A 23,719-nucleotide genomic window follows, 5' to 3' on the forward strand; every position below is an offset into this window, starting at 1 on the left:
CCATGTCCGACGGCATCGCCTTTGGAATCGTTGACTCAAGTGTCGTCGTAGAAAATCTGCATGCAATCCAAGCACATATTGTCTCAGGTGCAGATCCGTACATTATCCGACTGAAAACCGTGCAAGGACCGATGCAATTCGGTTGAGACAAAGATGATCGCGTACATGAAGCTCGGGTGCACGTGTGGATACATTTTGACACGGGCCCGCACCGGGAAAGCGCAACTAGAAGCTAAAAGAAGATCTGGAGGCGAGAGCGCGACGAAGGAGAAAATGGCTGCTGCCACATAACTGAAGAACAAAGGAGTGGCTGACCTGGGCGCCTGGCGATTGCAATGGAGTAAAGCGGCATCGGTGGGGCACGGATCGGGTGCGTCGTGAACATTAAGGACATCCGGTAGCCAGCCTTAGGCCCGCGAGGTGGACAGCGTGTACCCGGAAAGGGAGCCGGGCCTGGCCAGAGGTACTTTGTAACCGGACTTGCAGGCTGCATGGGAGTGTGCGTCTGGACATGGAGCGGGGCCCCTGACCTTTCGTAGCCCGAGCGCTGGCCCTGAATAAGCATACAACTGAAGATACATGGGGTGAAGGCCGGGCTTAACTGGTGGTGAGAGCCTGCGATATGGTATCGGAGGGCGGAACTGCAGGGGGGCGAAGGGCCTAAAGTGCAGATAAAGACCCCAGTGGTTGCTGGAAACACACGTACGCCCTCAGAACGTTTCAAAGGGTGAAGCGCAACCTGGCCTATCTTGGGGCTGTGAAGGGCAGAGGCAGATGACAATATGGTCGGAGGGGCCAGGGAACAAAGGAGCCTCGTGACAGGAACGCAACGATGGTGAAGGGACAGCTAAAGCGCGCACTTTGACACCCTGCTGCAGATCCGAGCGCGGACAGGAGGCTGCCTTTGACGGGAGAAATGTCTAATAAGCTCCTGAGAGCGAAGAATAAACAGCCCACGCTCGACGAATACGCTTATTTGAGGAAAAGCAGAAAAAGAAGGGCCATCTGATTGGTCCAAATCACTAATTCGCAAGTGCAATGACGAGGATCCCGAGTGAGTGAAGGGGGATCACTCAAGGAGGGAATCGTCAGTCTGCTTTTTACTCAAATAAGCACTTTATATTATGCACTTTATCTTCTATGTATAGGTTTATATTAAACATGAGCTCAAGATGGTTTAATAAGCATTTTAAAATTGAAAACATTAAATAAATACAGTTTTTTATAATGAATTTTGGTCTTATGGAGGGTCAATCTGTGGTGTGGATCTGGGGGGTCCCCTTTTTATTCATTTTCTGTCGTTATGTCCCGTTGATTGAACATAGCTACATCCCGCTGGCATGACTACTGTTTGAATATTGTTTGTTGCTTCCCCTCTACCAGCGAGGAAGGGGTCGCCCATCCGTTGTTTTATTGTTAATTTGTACACACCACTATGTATTAGCTTTACGCACTGTTTCTTTGTCTCGTACTTTGCTTAGGACTCTGTTTTGGCTCATTTTTGTTAGTAATCATCTGTTTACGCATTATTACGAGCGTATGAAATTGATGTACACAGGTTCAATGAATAAATGGATACATTTTTTATAATATATATTGGTGGATATGAAAAGAAGAAGAAAAAACATTCCTTTGGTTTAAGGTTCTCTTTAAGCATTCTGAATACTTGAAAGTACACTTTGTTTACTATGCAAGCGCATGTTGGGGACCCACCTGTGTATTTTGACCATTTCAGAAAAGTACATATACTATAATATTACTGCAGCATGTTTAGCTATGTGTGCATTAAAAGAACAATGCTGTATACCCAATTTCTTCTCATCTGGAGAACAATCAACATGGTTCTTTTATAGTTGAGAGCCATTGAATAGCACAAGCTTATTTAACAAGTATTTAAATTATAGTGGTTTAAGATACATGACAAAGTTGTGCAGTGCTAGTATGTGAACCAGTTAAATCAGCAACATATTTGTTTATATTGTACACAGGTAGTAGGTGTCTTCTTTGGACCCATGTGGAAAGAGGAATGTGAAACGTTGTCTATTCAAACAGAATAGCTAATGTAGAAATCATCAAACACTTGGTACCAACTAGACTTTCCCACTCATTAATTTGCAGCCCTGACCTGTAATTTCTAGCACTCCCAGCCTTGGGTCACACTTATTCATTACCTGTTAACCTAAAATGCACCCACCTTCATCCTGCAAAAGGTTAACTATCCTGTATCTAGCCCGTATTGAAGTCTATCTGTTTATGACTTATTGTAATGTTTATAAACCAAAAGACAGCAGACTTCTTGAGCTTACGATGCTGTAGCAAAATCACCACCCACATTAGTACCCGGTCGGGGGACGCAACCAATCAGGTTGCCTGGATCGCGGGCTGAATCTACTGATGCAAGCGCGTGTTCCAAGCAACCTTAGGGCTGCTTCCCCTGCCCTGCAATCTTCTCTTAATTTCCAACTTCCGGTACCTCCCAACCCCACTTACCTTATTAGTTCAGCAGCGCTGCTGCTGCCGCTCTGTGTCCCTCCTGGTCACCATGGTATGTCTTTTTTATCGTTAAGTCACTGAATATGTTTGTGTTATTTATGAGCATAAATACATTTTCTTTGAATGAAAAGATACATTTCATCCAGAGCTCATTGAATTGTCTTATGATCGTCTTGTGAAGGGTCCGTGGCTCAGTGAACTAATGCATCCACCACAGGGGCCTGTGTTTCACCTCAAGGCCACAGGTTTGAATCTCGGCAGTTCCACTAAACTATTCATCCTTAAGAGGTTGATAAAATTAGTACTACTGAGTTGGGTAACGATGAACATCTGTTATCCGCCAATAGTGCCAAGATGCCCCACGGGTGGTGAACGTGCACTCTAAAGATACACTTGTTATGTTATGAAGAAATGAAATTGCATTTAAATAAATAAAGATTATCAGTAAGGTCACCCTTTCTTTTTGACATTGTTAGTAGAATCAGACCGATACCATTAAGTATTCCCTTATTATTGGGCTTCCATTATACATGGTAGTTACCTGCAAAGGACAAAAAAGGATTTCTTGGCATTCAACATCCACCTAAACCTGGTCAGGATATTGCAGACAGAAGCAGGGGTCAGTATTGACTGCATTGTCTGACTGAGCATGCAGTATAGTTAGAGCAGAATGCTTTGCCAACAAGTCGTTAGGCCATTGTAATAGCAATATCCAGGAAGTTAATTTTGCCCCTGCCTATAGAGCTTGAGAAATTTTTAACAAGCAGCTAGAGCATAACACATCCAACCTGTCTTGCAGTAGAGGCAGTTATGCTATGCTGATCTTTAGCACCACCGGTGGATGCAGCTGCCAATTAGGTTGCTCAGAGCATAGGCTGAATCTCATAATCCAAGCCAACGTTCCGAGAAGTCTCACTGCTGCTTGCACATACCCTCCATACTCCTTTCCTCTCCCCTGTGTCCCCACTGCTTGCTCCACTTCCCAGCTCCCATTTATTGTCTAGGGTTGTGGTGTCACCCCGCCTATGTCACACCCCATGTCCCCCTGGGCCACCATGGAAATGGAAGATAATCTACGCTTGGATCACATCTTTCATTTTCATTGCAGCCATGTTGGCCAAGTATTTATTTAAAATAACAGGTTGCATGCTTGACACAACACATGGGTATACATTGCCATCAGCACCCTGGGATGTAAACACAGGGTGCAAATATCAATAATCACTACAATGAGACCTATTAACTCTTCCCCGGGTCATTGCCAACTGTTGCAGCTCAAGGAGCCGGCGATTATTGCTTAAATGAAAGCTACCAACACTGGAGAACTAGAGTTAATTTTTTTCTTCTCTTGCATTGGATCTTACATAGACTCACATACTTACAATAGATTACAAAAGAAGTAAACAAGACCGGGCAGGTGAGATTGGCCTTAATAATAGGCCCAAGTCTCACCTCTAGAAGAACAAATGTTTCAGCACTGCTTGTCCCACCATTATCTCAGCTCTGGCATCTGCAGAGATGAAGGGAGGAAAATTGAGCTGGCTCAGAGCTAAAGTTAAGGAACAATATAGAAAACCCAGAGAAGGCCATAGACAAAGCATGCCTTTTAAACCGGAGAACCAGTGAGTGGAGAGGAGAATGTGTCAAGAAAAACAGAGAAATAGGATGCATAAAATCCTTTAAACCTGAGTTTGAGTGCACAGGGAGAGACCACGAGGAGAAAATGTAGAAGAAGCATGCAGGAACCCATTAAAGCCTAGACTGGTGCCCTGCTCTGGACAGACCCAGAGGCACCCTAGGGCACAAGAGGACTCATTCATTTTCTTTTCTTTGTGCTTACAGGCTGTTTGTTGTTTTGGCCACCCTGTATTATAGTCTGAGAATTAAAGTGAAAAATGTTTACTGCATTTCCATCTAGGCCTGGTCATTGATACCGGCCTTCATCATGACAAAAACTGTCATGAAGGCGACAGGGATCAATGACAAGGTTAAGAATTGTCATGATTGATTGCAATGCTCTGCGAATCTCGTCCCTTTACAAATGATGGAAGCTTCCGTGCTTACCTTGTTCCATTGTCGGGCCATTCCAAGATGGCCACAGGGGCCCAAGCACAATAGCGAGGTTCTCAATGCTTAGGTTGGTTTTCCCAAGCTGATTTATTTTGGTGCTTGCTCCTTACTGCCTTCCCCTAGCGTGTATTCCCTGGTCTTCCCTGTTCCGTTTATGTGCATCTTTCTGTGGCTTTCTAGAATTCTTCCTGTTAATTTTCCAGAATCTCTGGGCTCTGGCTATCAAACTCTCCATACCAGTGGTTGCCAATTACTACAGCTGTGGTACTGATACCTACCAGTCTCACTGTACTACTTGCTACCTGCCACTCAAGACTTGTGGTCATCTAGATTGTGCTATCGCACTCCAGATGTGCTGTACATTGTTGGCCGCCTTTCCATTCTGCTACCGACAATTTCTACTATATGTTTTATTTTTCTTCTGTTCTGCACCCCACTATTTGGATGTTCTTTAGGTGGATGCACTTACCTGGATTGTTTGCACTATGATCCGGAACTGCATGGTTACTATGAAGGACCAGCCTTTCCGCTCCCCTCCTCCACGCAGATAATCAGCCCAGGTAAGGCCAGTTAGTGGCATTTTTGTGTATATCAGCGTGGACTTCCATATCTTTCTCTTGTTGACCATGAGGAAATGCTGTTGATCTTTTGAAGGACCAACTCTTGTGGTCAAGGTGTCCAAGTGAGAGCCTAGGAAGGATGGTGTTGGGGTGTGGAGAGGTCCTCTGCCTCCTGCCCCCCATGCTCCCACAATCAAGGGCCTGGAGTTCCACGGGAGAGCTTCAGGGGAACAGCAACGATCAGTCTGCGAGCAGATGCAGGGCTGTGCTCAGAGAGCAGGAGCGGGCCATTTAAAGGCTTGAAGCTGCATGCAGCACATTCAAGTAAGACAGTTAAACCTGCACCCTAATCAGAAAGGCAAAGATAACTCAAAAGGGAATAATAAATCCAAAAACTAGTTTACAGGAGCAGAGGAAAGAAAGAACAAAGAATCCCATAAACGGCTTAAGGAAATCAATCAACGAGGCAGAATGTTGATGCAGCAGTGCCAACAGTTATGAGCAGACTGCAGCGTTGTTGAGATCAGGAGAGCTGCATGGCCTAAGAGAGCGGAATAGGCTAAAACAGTGGCATGGCCTTAGAGAGCCACGTGAACTGAGACAGAGGAGGGACCCAAGACAGCTGAATAGCTCTAAAGAGTTGAAAAGCCGGAGAGAACTGACACATGAGAAGCCTGAGAGATGTGGAGAAGACCAGCCTGGGAACTGTGAGAAACCTGAAGGTGTCTCACCCGCTAGTCCCCGGGGATCTGTCATTCAGGTGCCCAGGACATGGCCATCCCTATTGGATCCAGATCCTGGGGGTAGACCAGTGCGGGAGGATAACCTGGATTGGGGGGGGGGGGGGTCTTCGGGGAGTGGAAGTGGGACACTGAGGGGTGAGACGCGTTATCCTTTTCCTTATAACACCTTTTCCCCATCCTGCCAGGTAAGATACCTAGAATCTCAGTCCCCACTCCCCCTTTTCCGACACAACCACTTTCTCACGGACAGTTCCTCGAGAGCGAGAACGGAATAACACCAGAGCCATATACTCGACATGTCCCAACACAAGGGTCAGGCAGAGTCAGGCAATTACTGATAATTACACACACAATTGACTTCCATCACACTTCCCCACACCGATAAAAGGCGGAGCACGAAAGCACACTCTGAGCAAGGCGAATACACGAGGAAGCAGCAATTCCAAGATGGCAGTTTAAACTGAGGAGAAAGGCGGCAAGACTGGAGACGATGACCAGGAGGGAATTATCCTTGCCCTTTTTAAAAAAGGACCGCGACTTTCAGGAAGCCTCAAGGAAAGAGAACTCAAGACCAGGAATTGCAGCTGACTAACGGTGTAGCGTGTGTCAAAGGTACACAGGGCCATCCCACATTGATAGCCAAGGTGGGGCGAAGCGATTGCCGCTGTGGTACTGTCCTTGGCTCTGACAGCAAAGCAACAACAGCGAGTTCAGCACAGCCGGTTTGTTGGAGAAACTGATAGCAGTCTGGAAAGTGTTATGCTCAAGGTTGCAAGTGGCAACATTGTATGAAGAAAAAGAACTTGTGTATGATTGAACTTTATGACACCGAAATAGATACCAGGTACAGAGTGGTCCAGCGCCACGTGGGTGCTCACTCTAAGGTCTTGGTTTGGTAGCCCACTGAGCGGGTAAGAATTATTCAACTGTGAAATCGAAGTGGGGTTAAGTTGAATCCTGTTCACATTCGAAAGTCTGCTGTTATCTGTAAAATGAAATTGGTCTGAGCCAGGCCGAGGGGGACTTATTGTAGAAAAAGGGGTCTGAGCCGGGAAGAGAGGGATCCTGGGTGAATAGTAACACACCCGAGAAGATATTACTATGGCAAATGTGAACCCGACTGAGTGCTGCCTGCAAATTAAAGCTGGTCTGAACCCAACTGCGGGAAGCTAATTGTGAAAATAGGATCTGATCCTGGCTGAGGGGCAGCCTGACTATTTGGAAAGGAACTTTCTTTCATTGTTTCTGGCACATGAGGCCCTCTGAAGCAAGAGACTAGAAACAAAAGATTTGGACACAGAAGACCCTGATGTCAGTAAAAGGACCTGTGACCTTGTGCCGAAGAAGCCCAAAAGTGCGCTGTGCTCGAGTGACCCGCCTTGTCCCGTGCAAAAGGAAGGGAGGCCAACCCCCTAAACATCCTGATTTATCATTTTGTGAACATTATCCCACACTATTTGTAGCATAGCATTAAGGATTGGCAATATTGTTTTTTAGTAAAGGCCCTTTTTATTTGACTAGACTCCACTAGGACTGTATTATTTGATGGTCGTAGCTTTCTCCCATTTTAGATTTAGGTTTTGATTGGTGTTCTTCACACTGTTGAACTGTGATCACTTGTGTCTGTCTTACTTTGTTACCATGCCTTCCTTTCAGAACGCTGAACAAGCAAAGACCAGTGGCATAAACATCCCAGAGAGAAGCAAGGAGATGAACCTGGCCCAGGATGATGACTGGGGCCATAGAGTGAGAAGATCTGGCACAGACTGATGGACCAAGGAGGGTGCTATATCACTAAGCATAGTCAGCTGGGAACTATTTCCCTGAGGCAGCCAAGCATAGCAAGCTGAAAACTATAGCACTGAGACAGTGAAGCATAGTGAGCGGAGCACTATCCCACAGATGACAAGCAGCGTGCTGGGAGCTATATGCCGGAAACTGTGTTTAGGTGTCAAGAATCATGATGGGCGCTATATCCCTTAGACTGCTGTGCTGTTAGGAAGCTTTCTGGGTCCTATAAGCATGAGACTGCATTGCAGGGCCAATAATTGTAAACCTAAGATTAGGCTGAGAACCCGCTGGATGCCCTTATCCCCACTAGATAGGGAGACTGACACAGTATAGGGCATCTTTGTACTACAGCGTGTGTTTAGATAGTTCAGACAATATAATATCCTTTTGCTTTGTAGAGAAATCTAAAAGATCTGTTGGTGTTTATCCTTTACCCATCTTGACAAGAATACAATTTTTAAACTCCTAGCACGTGTGATGTGTTCTGTTGGTTTCATCACAATATTCAATGCACTTGTTACACTCAGTTGAGCCCTAGAGTTGCCACTGGGAAAGCCCTGGGAAGAACCACCTGACTGCCCAAGAAAGGGTTGGAGGACTCACCGAGAGCCAAAGACATGTGCCTGAGAGAATGCAAATGCACTTACATTCGTCACTGAAACAAACATTGCGAAGATTCCTGGTGAAAAATCTGCTTTCACTTGTGAAACGCGCAAGCAAGGATTGAAAAACAAGCTCTTGCAAAAGGCTCAGAGCAGGTCTGGGCTTTTAAATTGTGTTAGCTGGAGGGATAGACTTGGAAAAAGTATTAACCTGTCCACCTTATGTATTGTTTGTCAGCTTCTTCTTTTTAGGTGTTGCTATTATATTGTATGGTTTTGTCGTATCAGGTAATATTATCCCCACCAATAATATCGCCATACATATGGTCGTGGGGTAAGGCCATAGGCAATATTATTAGTGGGGATATTTTATGGGGTTATTGGGACCAAAGTTGGGGGGGTGTACCCTGCTCTATTAAAAAAATGATAGGGATGGCGGTGGTGTCCCCCGCAGGTTCCATGGCTTAATATTGCTGCAAGAATATGGCAATATTTTTGCAGAGATATTAACACATGGAACCGGTTTAAATATGTTATAATGACTCTGTTAAAGGTTCATGATTTAACTAATGCACAATACATAAATAAAAATGTGGGAGCACAGAGTGCCAAAGTTCAATTATAAGCCAGTTCCAATGTGCGACCAAGCCCTTCCCCCAACCCCCACCGCGCCACCTGGACAGGAGGTTGCAGTTATTGATGTTCTATGAGCGGATCCTAGCTATGAAACAATTACATTTCCTAAAGTTGATGTCAAAGGTCTTCCAACAATACCAATCACTGAGATGCTTCAGATCAGCTATCAGGAATGCCCTTGCCATCCAGCAAGCCATATCTAAGGAACATGGAGGACGATCTCTTCATATTCAAGGTGCACCACTCTGGAACATCCTGTCGTCTCATCTGGGACTCAAAGACAGCTTACTAAAATTCTGCACAATCCTGATTAGTTGCTCTCTCCAAGTATCTGGCTGCCGCCGGGCACAAGAATCTCTCTAAGCCCTCTCATCCATGGATATGCAAACCTTTCACTTTAGCTACCGCGATAGCTGAACAAATGCCCAAGGCTGGTTTCTGAAGAGCCAACAATCTTTAAATTAACAACTCACAAGTGTTGGGAAAAACCCATCTGAATCGGTTTAGGAATCTTTCCATTTTGACAGCAAAACTCATTTCGTACAAAGCACTTGGGAGATGTGGTCAGTGACAAAGCACCTTATCAAAGCACTAAACTAAAGACTTTGTTTTTTAACCTGTGAAAATTCTTTTAAATGTTAATCAACAACATACCCAATGCAGTAGACATCAGGTGCTTCATTGTCGTAGCTCAGCCAAGGCTTCAGGCTTTCTTTTGGAGACTGTCCATTCACATTGTATGTGCCGACAAAAAACCTGGACGAGGGAAAGCAAAATTACAGAATAAGAGGCCATGCCTAGAGGAAACCATAGCAACAGGGCTTAAAACTAAGATTATGCATCACATCATGAGGTTTTGCTTTCATTCACAGACCTTGATCAGCAACACAAAGCACCTTCATGCAATCGTATATATTGCTTTAAGAACTCTTTCAAATAAAAACAGTAAAACAAATGAGAGAAATATGACTTTAGAACAAAAAACATATTTTAGTCACATAGTTTCTTCCACTGCTACTCTTCTTGATCACCCCAGATTTAAGACAGATACATTTGGGGGCACCACCCTTGACGTCCAGGGCCCCCTCCTCTGGAATGCCCTATCAGCTGGGATACGACAGATTCAAAACTATTCCGTGTTTAAGCAAGCCATAAATACTCACCTTTTTAATCTCGAGTAACCACCCACGGCCTCATTCCCTTTCTACTGGTCATGTTGTGTGTCTTGTCTTTGTTTTTTGTGCACCCTGAGGTGCACCCTGAGGCCCACGGACACATGGCGCGTAATAAAAATTTAAATAAATAAATAATATATGCACGCATTTGAGTATTTAATTTTGGTCACAGTTCTCATTGCAAGAGTGATCTGATGGAGGTCTGCAACGATTAATGCTAAAGTAAAATATATTACATACGTGTAACTCCGGCATTTCCAGTCTAACCAGCTTTCATACTGTAACAGCATCTAGGAATACAACTAACCATTAGCAAGAATCAGGGCTGTCACAAGATGTTGTAAGGCCCGGGGCTAACATTTTGGTAAGGACCCCTTAGGATTTTATGCACTGGGCCAGCGGCAGACACAAACAGAAAATGCAAGAAATCTTCCCTTGAGTTTGTGTGGATGAACCCAAATATGGTTTATTACTACAACTGCAAATCAACTACAGCAAAGTTAGATTTCTCTACTGAAGAAAGGTTTATGCCAGACTAACTTATGTATCATACGCATACATATACATAGGACAGCAATCCTGCTGTAGCGTACCACTGCAATGACAATTGTTGCCAGATCACATAAGTACATCTAGACATAGGGCCTCATTACACGGATGGCGGAGAACCATGGCGCTATTAGCGCCATGGTTCATGCCGGTAAAATACCGGCACCGCCTTGGCGGAAAGGGGAATTACCGCCCCATTCCAAGGTTGGCGGGGCGGTAATGCCCCCTTCCACCATTGCCCTTCCCCATTCCCATTTTTGGCCCATAGGGCTCAATGGGAATGGGGAAGGCGCTAATTACGGTACTGCAAATTGCTGTACCGTAATTAGCTCCCTGGGTCCCTTTGCGGGTTGGTTTTTAATGCCTGCAAAAAGCAGGCGTTAAATCCCCCAACCCGCAAAGGGACCTCGTAGTAAGGCGGTAAGGATTTACCGGTACCGGTAAATCCTTACCGCCATCCGTGTAATGAGGCCCATAGCATCTCTGTGCAGTGTGCTCCTTGGTTGTGGAGTGAAAGCACACAATCCTAAACGTTGTATCCCTCTGTAGTGTCGTGCATGTCGGTTGTGTAAGAAAGAAGACGTCCAAGAGTCAGCCAGGCACGTATTAACATCATGTAACTCATTGATACTGCTGTATGGTTCAGTCACAATATTTCGGCTATGTGTGATGATACTGTTTGGTTTTATTGCCTCAATTCTGGTACCATGTCCTCAATATTGGCTTTACATAGTGCATAAAGATAGTCAAAGCCAAATTAAGTGTAATGAAATTAAACTTCTATTTGAACTACTTTTTGGATTTTAGATATGACAATGTGTGAACCTGTGTAGTTGTATTAATTGTGAATTTTTAAGGATAATGATTTTGTAATGTGGATATATGTGGAATAGTTTGATGGAACTAAAATCACATTATATTAAATAAAAATAAATAATCCTTGATGTGGTGGTGTTACTCATGGTGGCCGGAGTACTACCACAAAGCCTTTCTGTAAAAGCTTCAGTGTGCAGCACACTGTAGATCATCTTGTGCATGTGTATGCGAGCTGGCCAACCCCTGCACTGCAGAAAATAGCTCCACTAGCAGGAATACATTTCTCAGCTATTAATCCTCATTGAATACCTATAATCCCCTATGATAATCACTACTTAAACCAGGGAAAAGCTATGATCACACTTTTTATTTTGTTACCAGACAGCATTCAGCTATACACACCCTACCTCTTTCTGATCAACCATTATTCCCACCTTTTAAGGGACATGCCACAGACTATACCCATTCACTGCTGTGCCTGCAGCAGTCTAACATTAATCATTTAATCATACTTAACGGGTCAGAGCCTTGACCTAGACAGATAGGAAAAGGGCCCCCTCACAACCTGGGCAGGAGGCCTACCTTCGTCTTTACCTGAACTAGTCCTGCCCCAAGGGATAGAGCGAGGCAGAGGGGCGCGCCCCAATATCTTCCCCTCATCAAGCTTGCTATGTTGAATGAATATGGCGTCACGGTCGCATACCTTGCCACCCTGTTGCTTGCCCGATTTCTTTTTGTCTTGTTTCAGAAATACAAAGACCAATAGGCTTTGTTGCTACCAGCGACTGCCACAACTTGAATCAAGAGACCAGAGGTCCTCCCCATGCCTCTGAGGCACCCGCATTGACAGAGTGGTTCGGCACACTGAAGCAAATATGCTTCTCGTGACTTGAGAAGAAAGCCGAACAGACCAAGAGCAACAGTATCTCGACTGAATCCCAATTCCAATGTTGTGCAGAAAAAAGGGGGAGGGGCGACAAGGGCTCATGAAGACTTTCCATGGGAAAGCCCACCACTGGGGGAAAGGAGTAGCCTTAGATTTGCCCATAGGGTCAGGGGGGAGAACCAGACCAATGAAGGGGAGGATGAAGATTAGGAACAGTAAGGGAGGGGTAAAACAATCCAGCTCCTGAAGAGCAAAGTGAGGGTAGTTCAGGTGAGCTCAAGAGGCTAACTGCAAGACCAATGGTACCAGTTTGTAAGACAAAGGGGTTAAGTGTAGAGAGAGAGAGAGCGAGAGATGGGTGAGAGAGGGGAGAATGTGAGAGTGGGCGAGGGAGAGAGAGAGGGGTTGAGAGCGGGAGAGAGGGCAGTGCAATTAGGAGAAATGGGGAGAGAAGGGAGGTGAGGGAAAGAGAGCAGAGGAAGAGGAAAAGAGCAGAGGGCAAGCGGAGCACAAGGTTGTGGAGAAAAGAGCAGGGAGAGAAGGGAGAGTAGAGGGAAGAGAAGTGACAACAGAGGAGAGAAGCAATGAGAGCATGTGAACATTAAGGGGAAAGGCGAGTGGGTAGCGATAGAAAGTGAGAAGTAGAGCATGGGAGGAAAAAGGGAAAGAGTAGAACAGAGTGGAGGGTAGGAACATCAGGGAAAGTAGAGGGAGAGTGTGGAAGGAAAGAAAGGAGCTGTATGTTTCTGGAGTCTGAACATTGGCAATCCTTTACAAGCTAACAAAGGAGACTAGCCAGAAAGGGAACCCCTTAAAGGACCCTGCAGGGAGTCAGACAGGGAAGGCTACAGCCTTTAGGGCTTCAAGACAGTCAGCTTTCAGATAGTAAGGTTACCTGTTGCTAGTTGCCATCCTCAGGTTTAGGGACGTCTGGGCTAGGGAGCAGGGAGTCCATGGGAGGATGAGAGAGGGGTGCCCACTTGTATACTCCCCACCCCCAGTACTCTACATTGAGACAGCTGAACATCTTATAGTGATCAAAATTAAAAACCCTTGAATCACACTTTGGAGTCTGTATGGCCAACTGTGACAATGTATAAATAATGACAAACCTCTGACCTTGGATGTTACATCTAAAGCTTTGCGTTCCCCGAATTTGTTATACGGAGAATCTTTCAACAAATTCGGAATCCGAGAAAATATTTTCCAATTTCAGCCCTGCTTCACAACAATTATCTTTCTTCCTGAGGCATCTGTTGATTTGTTGATGGTGAACTTCTGAATTTCCAGTGGTTTCTGAACGGTCTTGCTGACCTTATCGTCTGCTTTATGACCTGCTATTCTTGTGGATTATTGTTTCGTCCAAGGGATTTCTTTCTAGTCTGGAATTAGGTTTGGATTAATAAAATATGTATTACTGATTATCAACAGATTGCTATGAGATTACAATGGCAAAACTAGGATTTAACTATGTGACTTGGTTTGGTGAGAGAGACTTACCACTATCCACCACAACCCGTAATTCTACTGTCTTGTGTTCACCACATGTTAGTCGGGTACGCTGTCTCCTTGAATTTATATTCATTGTAAATCCATTTTTATACCTCATACGAATATCTATTTCTACCTTTTCAGTCTTGGACCGATTCATCTTTCTCGGCTCCTTGCACAAGTGCTGAGCAATTTGTGGGCCAACATTACTTTGGGGGCACTAGTTAGTCAGGCTTCTCCTCATTGTGTAAATGATTTGTGAACACAACAGATGCAGCAGCAGTGCCTCCTTTTCTCCACTCGCTCACAGTGCATATGATTTTTAAATAATATATATATTTTATTAAACACAATAGAGAATACAGACAAGAATATAAACAAAGTATTGCAACAGGGTCAGGACACAGCATGGTGACAGAGTTGGAAGATTCCAGTCCCTGAATCCTTCTCACATGCAGGCACTTTAGTAAAGGTACCACTGTCTGTCATACGCCCAATCTGGCATTCTTTCCTTTTTCAGAACTACAGGGTCCAGAATCCCCTGTGCAGCAAACAACCAAATGCCAGTATTGCGAATTGGAATCAAAAGTAAAGCAGCTTATCGTACACCGGAAAAACATATAAACCACTGCGGTAAAACAAAAACCACATGTCAACAGCTAATAGACACGTGTTGGAAAAGGGTGCTGGCCTTAGAAGACTTTTTAAAGCCTTTCACCTGTATAACTCAGTCCCTGGGGAAAAGAAAGGTACTGATTGGCCTCTAAAGTCAGGTGAGCTGAGCGCTGGAACCAATGGAGAAGGGGGTGGTAGTCAAAACTAAAAAGAGGACAGTAGACAAGGGGAATGAGTGGAACGCAAAGTGTGGGCTGTGGAGTGACATAAGGAGGTGTACCAAGAGACCAGATGGAGGATGGATGATGGAACAGAGAGCTAAAATGTTTCTAGTGGACTAGGAGTTGAGTGCAGGTGAGGTATTGATTGTGAGAGAATGGCACCATTTTATGTAGTGTAGTTTGAGAAAAGGGGAAGTGAAAGGAGAGTGAACATAGAGAGATCGGGATAGAAAGTGTAGGTGAAAATTAGACAAGAGTGAGGGTGATAGAGAGAGTGTGTGATAGAAGAGTCTGCAGAGAGTGCAAGACGGCTGTGGGAGTAATGGGAGAGACTAAGTGAAGCGGGAGGGTGAGGGGACCGAGTTAGAAAAGATAGGTAGAGAGAGTGTGGTAAAATCAGGGCACAGAGGCGTAGATAGGCGACTGGTTGTGGAGAAGTTAAGAGAAGGTGAGGACAAGGGTGTAAAGAGGTGTGAATGGTGTGTAGAGATGAGGGGGAAGGATTTATAGAGAAGTGAGGGGGAGGCGAAGAGAGAGGTGAGGAGAAGTGAGAAGAGGGGGAAGAAATGGGCCTATCGGGGAGAGGGGTGAGGAGTGAGTGCAGACAGAGGGATAGTAGACGGGAGAGAGAGGAGAGGGGAGGGGAAAGAGTAGAGGAAAGGGAAAGGTAGAAGGAGTAATGAGAAAAGGGAAAGGAGAAAGAGGGAGCGCATGTGAGAGACGGTCCAGGGTGTCTGTTAGCGGCACAAGAAAAATGTCAAGTCCCATTGACAAACCTGGGAAATGTTAGGTTAGGACACCCATAGAAGAACCCCTTAGCCAGACAGATCAAGTATTTTGCCGTTAGGCCATCACGAACAGCCAGATTTAGACAGCAGGTGTTGCTAGACGCTGGAAGAGATGGGGTTAGGGACACCTGAGTTATGGTGGAGGGAGCCCACGCAGGACAGGAGAGGGAAGCCCATTAGTAGACCCTGCCTATGCCATGGCCTAGGCCCCAATTAAAATAAAAATAATTATTTTTTACATCTTGAAAATAAAACCCTTGAAACATCTTTCGAAGTCTGGGAGTTATTGAAGCCATCTGTGACAGGATGCAGGTAGAAGATGAGGAAATCTGAAGTCAAACAATGGGACTAGTGTCTGTTCAGGGGGTGTCTAACTGCAGGCCTCGAGAGCGAACTACTGACAGGTTGTTTCAGGATATCCCTCATTAATATTCAGGAGATAAATTTGCATACAATTAGAATCATTGTATGCAAATGTAAACTCATGAATTTAATAAGGGATATCCTGAAAATCGGACAAATTTCCGGCCCTTGAGGCCTGGAGTTGAATATAGGTAGGAATCAAGGAAATAGAACACACTTTTGTTATACACAGTTCATAAAAGAGGCCAGTTTGGATGCACAGAATAGGTCAACTCTGAAATATTACACTGTTATGTCTTTCAAACCACCAGCTAGAGGTTGTATTGAGATACACTGAAAAACAACAACCGGACAACAGAAAAGACTGGGTACTGAGGATGAAGGGGCAAAAGGGGTGGAAACTATAGCCAGGTAAGAAAGGGAAGAAACACAACAGAGGAGCTCCATTTGCGTGGATCAGGGGTGAAGATCATTAATTGCCAACCACATTGTTTCATATTTCTGTGCATTGCAGTTCCATTCCAATGATGTTTTCTCCCTACCTTATGAGGAGCCCAGATCCACTGTCAAGTTCTCATGGGGTGGTCTCCAGACACTTTTCCACACTTTCAAAATCTCTTTTTTGGAAAGAACTAGTGCCCTGAATAACATGTTCTCCTGCCCCAGGGAAGATCTAGGTCATGTGGGAAAACACCTAAGAGGAAGAGGATTCTTAGGGTTAGTGCAAGACAACACCATTTTCAATCGGGATCCCACCTCTCTCCAACACTTGTGAACTTTCACAGTCAGAAACACGTGTAAATGTTTTTCAGGTGTTTTCTGGTGTGGCAACCTTCAATGTCACTAGGATGTCTAAGAAGCAACACACAGCAATGTACAAACAAATTAATGTCAAACTGGAACACTTGGAAGTACATGGTGAACCGCAGTTGGCACTGTAAGAGCATAATTAATAGTTAAAGGCTCCACCCTCTAAACTAGTCTGCAACATGTTAGAAACAAATCTAGAACTGTCAGCTCCAGGGATGGCAGCTTAAATGCTGTGCTCCTGTGCCTGAACTTTTTCCCTGAAAATATACTGTGATTTCCTGGAAGATGTCAACTCCCGCTACTCCATATGCTAAGAGACAAAAAGGTGGAGAAAAAGACAGTATTGGAGGGAGCAGAGAAGATAAACTCTTTGATATGCTGAGCAAAATTACATTGGACATTGAAGAGGTAAAGTCAGAAGAAAAGTTTTCCACAGTTGTCGAGAGTGGATTCTGTTGAAGAGCATTTGAACATGGTGGATGAAAAAACTTTAATGCTGATGGACCAGATTAGAGAATTAAAAGCAGCAAATGAGAAGATTTCCTTGAAGCTCTCAGCCCATGAACATTTTTCTAGGAGGAATAATCTTCATTTTGCTGGCTTTCCGGAAAATGTGGAAAGGGGTAATCCCATTGACTTTCTAAATAAGAACTTGCCTAAGTTGCTGAATATAGATGCGTCTGTTTCATTGGAAATAGAGAGAGCTCATCGGTCTCTTGGACCTAAACCAGCCCTGGGTGAGAGGCCACAGCATATTATTGTCAAATTCCTGAGGTTTCCTGTGAAAGAGTTAGTGCTGAGGGAAGCCCAGGAGCTGAAGGATCTGGCCTGGGGAGGCAATAAAATAATGGTGTTTGCAGACCTGAGTAAGGATGTAATGGATAAAAGGAAAACTTTTAATGGGGCGAAAATAAAAGCACGGGAAAAAAATCTGAAATACTACATGATCTTTCCTGCAATTTTGAGGATAGTAGTGGAAGGTCGAATACATTCTTTTACTGAGAACAAATTGGCAGAGGCTTTTCTTACTGATTTGAATCTGCACCCCATGGAAGGTACATCATCCAGTTTAGTGCCCGATGCCAGGCTGAGGAAGAACAAAAGGAAGACCTGATTCACATTAGTCTGTGGATGCTCTGTTGGATGTATATTTATTTATTTTTTATTGTTTATTACTTTGCACATTTTTTTTTACATGGATGAAAATGGCTGCCGTCTGGACGCCGTTATTCACAACAGAATTGGAATGTTTACATACTTAAAGGTAAACCTTGATTGCGTTGAAGTGTCCGTGTTGCTGGTATTGAGAAAAGCACCTTGCTGATTAGTCACGTTACGTGAGACGTAACGGAGAAATGTCTTCCTTCCACATTTGCTTCCTGGTCGCCATGCCCCTTTGTTTATCGGTATAGATCTGAAGCGGTAATCTTTGAAGTGGGCCAATGGTTCCTCCTGCGTGCCTTCGCCGTCATGAGCGGCAACTACGGATAGCGGTGTGTTCGATTTCCTGCTGAGGGTGAATCTGAGGTGCTCGGGGCTTTACGGTGTCCGCGGCTTCGAGCGGGAATGCGGAATATGCAGTTCCCGTTTGCCCCTATGGGACTTCTGTGACTGGACATGGGTAAGCTGAAATGTCACCACCGCCTTGAATTCTTTTATGCCCAGGGTTGCGCTCCTCATGCTTCCCTCCTGACTGCCTTCCAGACGCTGTATAGGGTTAATGTCTGTTGAACTATACTGCTCTCCACAAGCAACGGATTTGACTGTCAGCCTTCTCCTGTGGCACTCCTTTCGCTTGGGTGCGCCAGACTGAATGTTATTGCGGTCTTATACCTTCACATGCCTCAATTTGGAAGGGGTTAAGCCGATGGCTAGCTCCACTGTTGGCTTGTTGCTCCTCACCCCCTCGCACTTCCCGTCCATTCACCAGACCATTCAAGAGCCCTGGTTGGTCACACTACTACATGCACTTTCTTAATCGCATGCGAGTCCATCGATGACTGGCGCCTCACATTGCACCTGAGTGCCTGGGTCCTCAACGCTGCCTGCCCGTTGTTAACAGTACTGACGCCTCTCTGCTGCTGTCAATTCATAGCCATTATGAACCAGATGCGAGCCCGTTGGCTGCTGCTGCTCCTCACGCTGTCCGCCGTTGTTGAGACCTACGCAATTGCTCGCAGTACCGGGACTTGGGACATTGGGCAGGGTTATGAATGGGTGGATGGGTGTGGCTTGGAACTGGGTTTTTTTCTTTTTTCTTTTGGGGAATGCCAACATTTGGAATCCTGGCGTTCCGACAATGGCGGTGTTGAACCCTACATTGTCTGCCTCACTGTGGTTGCAGTAGTTTGTGCCTGAGTCTGTGCGCTCATGTCCCTATTCTGTGTGAATTAATAACTCTGTGACCCCAGTTGTGCATGATATTATGCATTTAGCATTGAGTGGGGTTGAATATTAGGTGTTGGAGGTGTTCAAATGTGGCTCTGGCTGCTTGCAGAGTCCTTCTCTCTTGATTTCACCACCTGCCAATGCTCATGTTCATTCATCCTGTGACTTTTCACATAAGGGTTCGGGAATTGGAAAGGAAAATGAATGCCTTGCTTTGCAATGTCATTATCTCTGTGCTTGACCGTGGAGTTGTCTGCAGGCATTGCATTGCTGTGTGACTTTGAGACAATTGCCATATAGTTGGTCCAGGTGGTCTTGAATGATTCCTGGGGCACTTTAGTTTACGTTTAACGGTTGCAATAGGGACTTGAGTTCTTTGGTTTGCAATACCCCATAATCCATAGTCCAATTTCACTACTATCATGTGGGATGGCTCCTTTGTGGCGTCAGCAGTTTCTTCGGTCCCCATCCTTCCCCCTTGCTTTCCACGTTTTGGTTTAAAAAGCACAGTTGGAGTCCTTTTTTTTCAGTTTCATTTGTTGCATAACATGACCTTGTTAGCTGCATGTTCTTCAAAGGTTTGGCTCAACAGGTCAGGTTTGACTTAGGGTAGTCATTGTATGCATGATGTACTTGCTTATATATTTGTGACACTGATGTGGTCAGTGGGGTTCTCGGACGTCTCTTTCTGCGGTGGACTAGGGGGGGGGGGCGACATGTTTTTCCTGTACATGATTGGAGGTGGGAGATTACTGTGCTGTATTGTACGGAGGGCAATACTGAGTCGGGTGTGGAAGCTATACACTAGGGCATGCCTTTATTTATACTTAGAATTTGTTGTAATGCATTGGGTAATATATGTCTGGCAGGGCGTGGGGGCAACTTTGGTGGTCTTGACGCACTTCAGTGAATTTGCAGGGTTATCTCGGTAGGAATATCACATATTATTGATTAGAATAGTGAAGGCCTTGCGATTGTGGTTTGGGGGTTTGTGTACATATGTTGTTAATGTGCGGGAAGTTGGGGATTTGGGTTGGACATTTGAAACCTCTGAGTTTCAAGATTATTTTTCGATAGATGTGAGGTGAGTAGTAAGGTGGTGTTTGGTGTGAAAACATTTTATTGTATGTCTGCTCCATCGGTATGGATCTATGGCGTTGGCATGAATGGTTAGTTAGGATAAGGAAATTCAATTGATTCATATTAATATTGTAAGGACAATTTTCTGTGTCATATTTATGATACTTGAGCATGGAGTTTAGTTTCTGGTGGGTATAGTTCCAAATGTTGTACTTGATGTAAATATAAATGCTTCTATTGAGACTGATGTTTATCGGTCTGGAAATCTTGTGCAATGCTTATGCTGTATGTTTGTCTGTTTTTGTGTCTTTTGTTGTTGTGTCTATTCTTTCCTTCCTTGTGCTTTTCATTTTTTGGAACCTTGCCTTTGAACTTGATGTATACCGTATGCATTGAACTTACCTGAATTGGGAGTTATGGTTGCATTGACTTTTGTTTCATGGAATGTTAAAGGAATTGGTAATGCTGTGAAAAGACGCAAGGTTTTGGCACGATTATGGAGAAGTAGAGCTGACGTAGTTTTCCTTCAGGAAACACATTTGGATGAACAAACTGAAAAATACTTGACCAATTCCAAATACTCAAGGGTTGTCTCCAACTGCTATGACTCTAGATCTAGAGGGGTGAGTGTATTGTTTAGGAAAGGCCTAATGATTCAAATTGAAAAGACTGTTGCAGATGAGGAAGGTAGGATCATATTGCTTGACATACTTTATGATGGGAAAAAGATGACGATTGGTACTGTATATGCACCGTGCTCACCGACTGTCTTTTCTCAATCAATTAAGCCTTTTGCTGGATGGTATGAAGGGTGAATCTTTTGTGTTAGGTGGTGACTTTAATTTAGTGATGAATAGTAGGTTGGATCGAAAATCGGAATGTAGATATTACAATGAGAAGGTTAGTGAAGAATTGAAGGTGTTTGTATATAAATATAAACTTGTAGATATATGGAGGGAACATCATCAGGATCAGGAAGAATTCTCGTTTTATTCACCTGTTCATGACTCGTTCTCCAGAATTGATTATTTCTTTATTAGTGATACTTTGAGCAGTCAGACAGTGTCCACAAACATACTGGAAAGGGGTATCTCTGATCATGCTTTATTGGATCTGCAGCTATTCTTGGACAATGTAAGGGCCAAGACAAGGAGATGGAGAATGCAGGCTAACACGCTGAAAGATGACTTGGTTACTGAGGGTTTAGATGCTTTTAATGGACATTACTTTGAGGAAAATGTAGGTTTGGCTGATATTAAGTCTGTATGGGATTGTTTTAAGGCAGTCTTACGAGGAGAATTGATATGTAGGTCTGCCCATGCAAAGAAGAATAATCAGAAAATGATTAGTAATCTGGAGGCAGAGATCAAAAATTTACAGGGGGTTTGTGCTACTGACGTTTCGGGTAAAAATAAGCTGAAATTGCATAAATTAGAAGCGGAATTAAAGACTCATATGCAAAACCTGGCAAGTAAAAGTTTGCTTTATTCGAAACAGAGGTTTTGGGAATCGGGCAATCGGAATGGTAAAGTATTGGCTTATAAGGTTAAGGGAATGGTGACAGATACATGTGTTTCTACTATTCAAACTGATGGTGGCGTTACTTTACATAGAAATAGAGATATCTGTGATTATTTCAGGGACTTTTATGAGTCTTTGTATAGGGAGGATAGTGCCCCAAATGATGACAGATTAGACATTTTTTGGGGAAAAATGTCACTCTCTAAACTGGCTCCTGAGAAAGGGAATTTATTTGACTCTGCAATCGAGGTTGCTGAAGTTAGTACGGCTATTTCGCAAATGAAGGATGGACAATCGCCAGTTTCTGATGGAATAGTCTCGGAATTTTATAAAAAATTTGAGGTTCAACTGGCACCTGTGTTGTGTGAACTTTATACCGACTTTATAGCATCGGGTATGCTGTGTGATTCCATGAAAGAGGCCTTGATTGTTGTGATCCCGAAACCTAATAAAGATCATACTAGGTGTGGAAATTACAGACCTATTTCTATGTTGAATGTTGATCTAAACATTTTCACTAAAATTTGGGCCAATAGATTGAAGTCATGTGTGGGGGATCTGATTGATGGGTCTCAGGTGAGTTTTATTCCAAGGCGGTATGGCTATGACAATATTAGAACTGTGCTAAATGTGGTTGGTGAGCGTTTTGGAAAGGTCTCGAATGAAGTCATTGGGTTTTTTGATGCTGAAAAAGCTTTCGATAGGGTGAACTGGAAGTTTCTGGAGTACACTTTAATGAAAATGGGATTTGGCCCTATCTTCATGAAAATGGTAGAGTGTATTCCTAGGGATGTTAGGGCCCGAGTATTGGTTAATGGGGTTATTTCAGATTAATTTCAGTTATTGAGGGGCACGCAACAGGGTTGTCCGTTGTCCCCTTTTTTGTTTGATTTGGCGTTGGAGCCACTTGCTACTTATATTAGACAATGTGAGGTTATTAAAGGAATTGTGGTTGGGAAAGTTGAAGTTAAAGTTTTATCGTATGCTGATGACATGCTTCTTATGTTGTCTAATCCTGAAGTCTGTGGTGATGTAATTAAAGAAATGTTTCGGGAAGTGGGTGATTTATCAGGACATAAGGTGAACTGGGATAAAACCGAGGTCTTTCCTTTGTCTAGCCACTGTGATTGTAATGTTTTGCGCTCGTGGAATTGTAAGTGGTCGCCAGGAGGGGTTAAATATTTAGGGATTCATATCATTGGGGATAGGAAGAAATTGCTGCAGTTTAATTTGGACTTGGTAACTGCGGATATGTCATTGTTGGTTAAGAGATGGGAAAGATTGTCATTGAATTTGTGGGCAAAGATAAATGCGATTAAAATGGTCCTATTACCAAAGGTCTTATATGTTCTCCAGTCCATCCCGTCGTTGTTATTTAAAAAACACATTCAATATTGAAAAACTTTTTTCTTCTTTTTTGTGGGCTCCTGGAAAAAGACCTCGGCTTCTGAAACACATGCTGGTACAAAAGGTTGAGGATGGGGGATTTGGTTTCCCCGATTTGATTAAATATTACAAGGCTTTATTGGTTAAAGAAAGCTCATATTACTTTAGAGATTGGAATGCACATGAACCAATTTGGTTGTGCATGGAGAGGGAGTTATGTGCTCCATTTGACCTGGGGACTGTATACAGTATGGATAAATTACCAGTTAGGAGATTGAAGTTAACTCCAATAGTGGCAACTAGACAGGTGATGGGGGTGTGGTTTAGGGATGATGGACAGAGTTATGGCTTCAGTCCTGATGCTTCTCTATGGTATAATTAAGCGTCGCAGATTGATAATAAATGTTTGCATTGGAGTAGTTGGGTAAATAAAGGAATTCTTAAACTGGCGGATGTGATGGATGGGGATCGGTTGTTGAGTTTTGTAGAATTACGAGATAGATTCGGTTTGAGGCGAAGGGAAAGGAATAGGTACTCGTCTTTAGCGACTATGATAAATAGTAGGTTGGAAATGGCTGATGGTTCTATTGGAAAGAAGCCGGAGATTAGTAGGTTGTTGGAGGGTCAGGAATACGGTGTGCGTACTTATATGCAATTCATGCCTATTGATGAGAGGCTCCGAGTTGCGTGGTCTAGATTGCGAGAGATTTGGTCGAATGATGTTCAGAGTGAAAT

At 44.0% G+C, this 23,719-nt stretch overlaps 1 protein-coding gene across 5 annotated transcripts in view; it reads right to left on the reverse strand.

Moving 5' to 3' along the window:
* The window catches only part of INPP5B (inositol polyphosphate-5-phosphatase B), a 1,358,813-nt gene that overhangs the window by 729,405 nt on the left and 605,689 nt on the right, over positions 1 to 23,719 (reverse strand). For all 5 annotated transcript variants that reach the window (XM_069622659.1, XM_069622660.1, XM_069622658.1 and 2 more), the window contains one exon: positions 9,550 to 9,651. In XM_069622659.1, coding sequence (XP_069478760.1) covers positions 9,550 to 9,651 — 102 coding nt within the window. The remainder of the gene's footprint in view (positions 1 to 9,549; positions 9,652 to 23,719) is intronic.

This window comes from Ambystoma mexicanum, chromosome 11 (assembly GCF_040938575.1).
Source record: "Ambystoma mexicanum isolate Mex_15411 chromosome 11, UKY_AmexF1_1, whole genome shotgun sequence".
Lineage (NCBI taxonomy): Eukaryota > Metazoa > Chordata > Amphibia > Caudata > Ambystomatidae > Ambystoma > Ambystoma mexicanum.